The 3,634-nt window shown below is 42.4% G+C and overlaps 1 protein-coding gene across 2 annotated transcripts in view; it reads right to left on the reverse strand.

The window, feature by feature from the left end:
- Positions 1 to 3,634, reverse strand: part of KNG1 (kininogen 1) — a 32,406-nt gene that overhangs the window by 19,511 nt on the left and 9,261 nt on the right. For both annotated transcript variants that reach the window (XM_014530388.1, XM_014530386.1), the window contains one exon: positions 718 to 890. In XM_014530388.1, the coding sequence (XP_014385874.1) occupies positions 718 to 890 (173 nt within the window). The remainder of the gene's footprint in view (positions 1 to 717; positions 891 to 3,634) is intronic.

Here is a 3,634-nt window from a genome sequence, read left to right on the forward strand (position 1 = left end):
CACCCCAACACACACACACACACACACACACACACACACACACACACTTCGACACATCTGAAAATAAAAAGCAATATATATTTAAGTGGAATTACTGTATCTTCTTAAGAAAAACCTAAGCAATATTTCCTCTGCCAGGCAACAGAAAAATAATGTCCTTTTGAATTTTGTGAAATATGAATAATACTCTTCTAGATGGTTAAAAACACTTTGGAGCTAGAATGGCCTTTGCTGATAAGTTCTCAGGTTCCCAGACAGTCAGGCAGTAAGTTTTGTGCTGCTTTATCTTGGGTTAGTCCAGCCGCGGGCAAACTATGGCCCGCGGGCCGGATCCGGCCATTTGAAATGAATAAAACTAAAAAAAAAAAAAGACCGTTCTTAAAACCTTAAGGCTAGAATGATCTTTTCATCTCACCATCTCTAAAAAAACCATGTATTTCTGACTACCCATTCATTAAAACCAGCCTCAGAGCCAGGGGTCTGCTTAGCCACACTTTTGCCCTTTATATATTGCAGTATCTGAATCACTTTGACTCAAGAGAAAGCTCTTTACCTCCTATACCAGTTAGATGAGGACATAAAAGAGCTCCCTCACCACCACTCATGGAATCATAGGTTTTCTATTGACCAGTGGTTTATTTTAGGTTATGAAACCCTAAACATAAAGATCCAACAAATTTTAACAATACTGTGAGAAATGGAAACTAAAGCACAAACCTGTCTCTGTGCCCTTTTTACTTCCTTAAGAGCAAAGAGGTGGGGATGATTAGTGTGGTTGTTAAAATGCTGAATGGCATGTCTCAGAACAGGGTCCAAATCAGGGCTGGCAGTCGATATGGGGTGCACGCAGCCATAGCATTCATACTTGGAGGTCACCACAGGGCCCTCAGCTTGACAAAGAAAGAGTAGACAAAAGGGCAGCGTTAATGAGCAAAACCCGCATTGAGATACATTGTCCTAAATGAATAAGATAATTTCAAAGACCCTGGTAACCAAACTTTCTAGTACATTCTAGTATGTATTAGAAAAAGAGAACACAGGACTGCTTTTTGTCAGAGAGAAAAAAAACCTACCATTGACTTAGGAACATCTTATGTGCATACTATTGTGCATAATTATTTTAAATTTATTTAAAAATCATTGTAAATTATAGAAATAATACATTAATTTTTCCTCTTATAAAAAATTAAAACAGTACAGATATAGTAGTATTTATTTTTCAGTGTTAATTAAAGCTCCTTGAAGATGGCGGCATAGGTAAACACCGCAGACTGCTGCCGCAAACAGCCACTTCAAAAATACAACTAAAAGACTGAACGGACATCACCCAGAACCGCAGGAAGGCTGGCTGAGGAGAGACTCTTCAACTAGAAGGAAAAATAACAGCACACCGAGGCTCAGAGGAGGCGCAGTGTGGAAAATACTCAGGTGCGGAGGTGCGCGCGCAAAGCGGGCTGGTGGCTGAGAGCGCGGTTGTCGTTTTCGGTCAGGGGGGAGTCTCAGACTCTGAGCTCCAGATACGGGCGAATCGCTGGGGACTCGGACCCAAACGGGAGAAGCGGGAGTGTCTGGCATCAGTTGGAAGGCAGCTTTCCCTCCGAGGTTTGCAGCGGTTCCGGGGGTTCTGAGAAGCAGAGCCTCTGGGAACAGGACTGAGGGCACCATAACGGCTCCCTCCGCCCGCCCTGTTGAGCCCGCCCCGCCCAAGCCCTGCGCAGAGCCATTTGCCGGATCGCCTCAGGCAAAGGCTAGATTAGCACCTCCCCAGAGGACAGAAGTTTTCCGCGGCAGACACAGCTGATTCACACAGCCAGTCGGCCTGGTGGTCAAATCCCTCTAGTATTAACTACAACAATCAAGGCTCAACTAGAACAAGACTGCGCACAAAGACCACTAGAGGGTGCACCAAGAAAGCATAAAAAATGCGGAGACAAAAAAACATGACAGAAATGGAGGATATAGAGCTAAAAATCGCAATTTTGAGGGCTTGCAAAAATGTGCTAGAAGCTGTCAATAAACTTGAGGAGAGAGTCACGAAAACTAATGAGACCCTCGATGCTATGATAAAGAACCAACTAGAAATTAAGCATACACGGACTGAAATAAAGAATATTATACAGACACCCAATAGCAGACCAGAGGAGCACAAGAATCAAGCCAAAGATTTGAAATGCGAAGAAGCAAAAAACACCCAACCGGAAAAGCAAAATGAAAAAAGAATCCGAAAATACGAAGATAGTGTAAGGAGCCTCTGGGACAGCTTCAAGCGTACCAACATCAGAATAATAGGGGTGCCAGAAGATGAGAGACAGCAAGATATTGAAAACCTATTTGAAGAAATAATGGCAGAAAACTTCCCCCACCTGGTGAAAGAAATGGACTTACAGGTCCAAGAAGCGCAGAGAACCCCAAACAAAAGGAATCCAAAGAGGACCACACCAAGACACATCATAATTAAAATGCCAAGAGCAAAAGACAAAGAGAGAATCTTAAAAGCAGCAAGAGAAAGAGACTCAATTACCTACAAGGGAATACCCATACGACTGTCAGCTGATTTCTCAACAGAAACTTTGCAGGCCAGAAGGGAATGGCAAGAAATATTCAAAGTGCTGAATACCAAGAACCTACAACCAAGAATACTTTATCCAGCAAAGCTATCATTCAGAATTGAAGGTCAGATAAAGAGCTTCACAGATAAGGAAAAGCTAAAGGAGTTCATCACCACTAAACCAGTATTATACGAAATGCTGAAAGGTATCCTTTAAGAAGAGGAAGAAGAAAAAGGTAAAGATACAAATTGTGAACAACAAACATGCATCTATCAACAAGTGAATCTAAGAATCAAGTGAATAAATAATCTGATGTACAGAATGAACTGGTGATTATAATGAATCAGGGACATAGAAAGGGAATGGACTGACTATTCTTGGCGGGGAAAGGGGAATGGGAGATGCGGGAAGAAACTGGACAAAAATCGTGCACCTATGGATGAGGACAGAGGGTGGGGAGTGAGGGCGGAGGGTGGGGCGGGAACTGGGAGGAGGGGAGTTATAGGGGGAAAAAAAGAGGAACAAATGTAACCTGAACAAAAAAGATTTAATTAAAAAAAAAAAAAAAAACTGTGGTACATCTACACAATGGAATACTACACTGCAGTAAAAAAAAAGAAGGAATTCTTACCATTTACAACAGCATGGATGGAACTGGAGATCAGCTTTATCCACTGAGCCAAACCAGCTAGGGCAAATATATACATATTTTGCTCCTTCTGTAATATGTCAGGTGCTGAGCTAGAATGTGTGGTTACATTAACTTGTTAGTAATGGTCACTGTGGGGTTGGAGAGCATAAGAGATTTGGTTGGAAAGTTGTAAGGAAGACATTCTGATAAAAGGGAAGTGTGTGGAAGGCCACCTGCCCTGTTAATCGGAATTCCAACTTAGGGGAGACATAGGGGAGTGTCGAAGGTGGTGCCCCTAATTATTCCTTGACCTTTCCAAACAAGTCTGATTACATACAGACCCCAGGTGTTTACTGGAATCCGTATGCTTAATCCCTGGATGCCCTTGCCTAGAGGACAATGTAAACACAGGTGTCATCCCAAGATTACTCACCCTACTGATTGTATCTAAAGA

Source organism: Myotis brandtii, unplaced genomic scaffold (assembly GCF_000412655.1).
Source record: "Myotis brandtii unplaced genomic scaffold, ASM41265v1 scaffold118, whole genome shotgun sequence".
NCBI classification, from domain to species: Eukaryota; Metazoa; Chordata; class Mammalia; order Chiroptera; family Vespertilionidae; genus Myotis; species Myotis brandtii.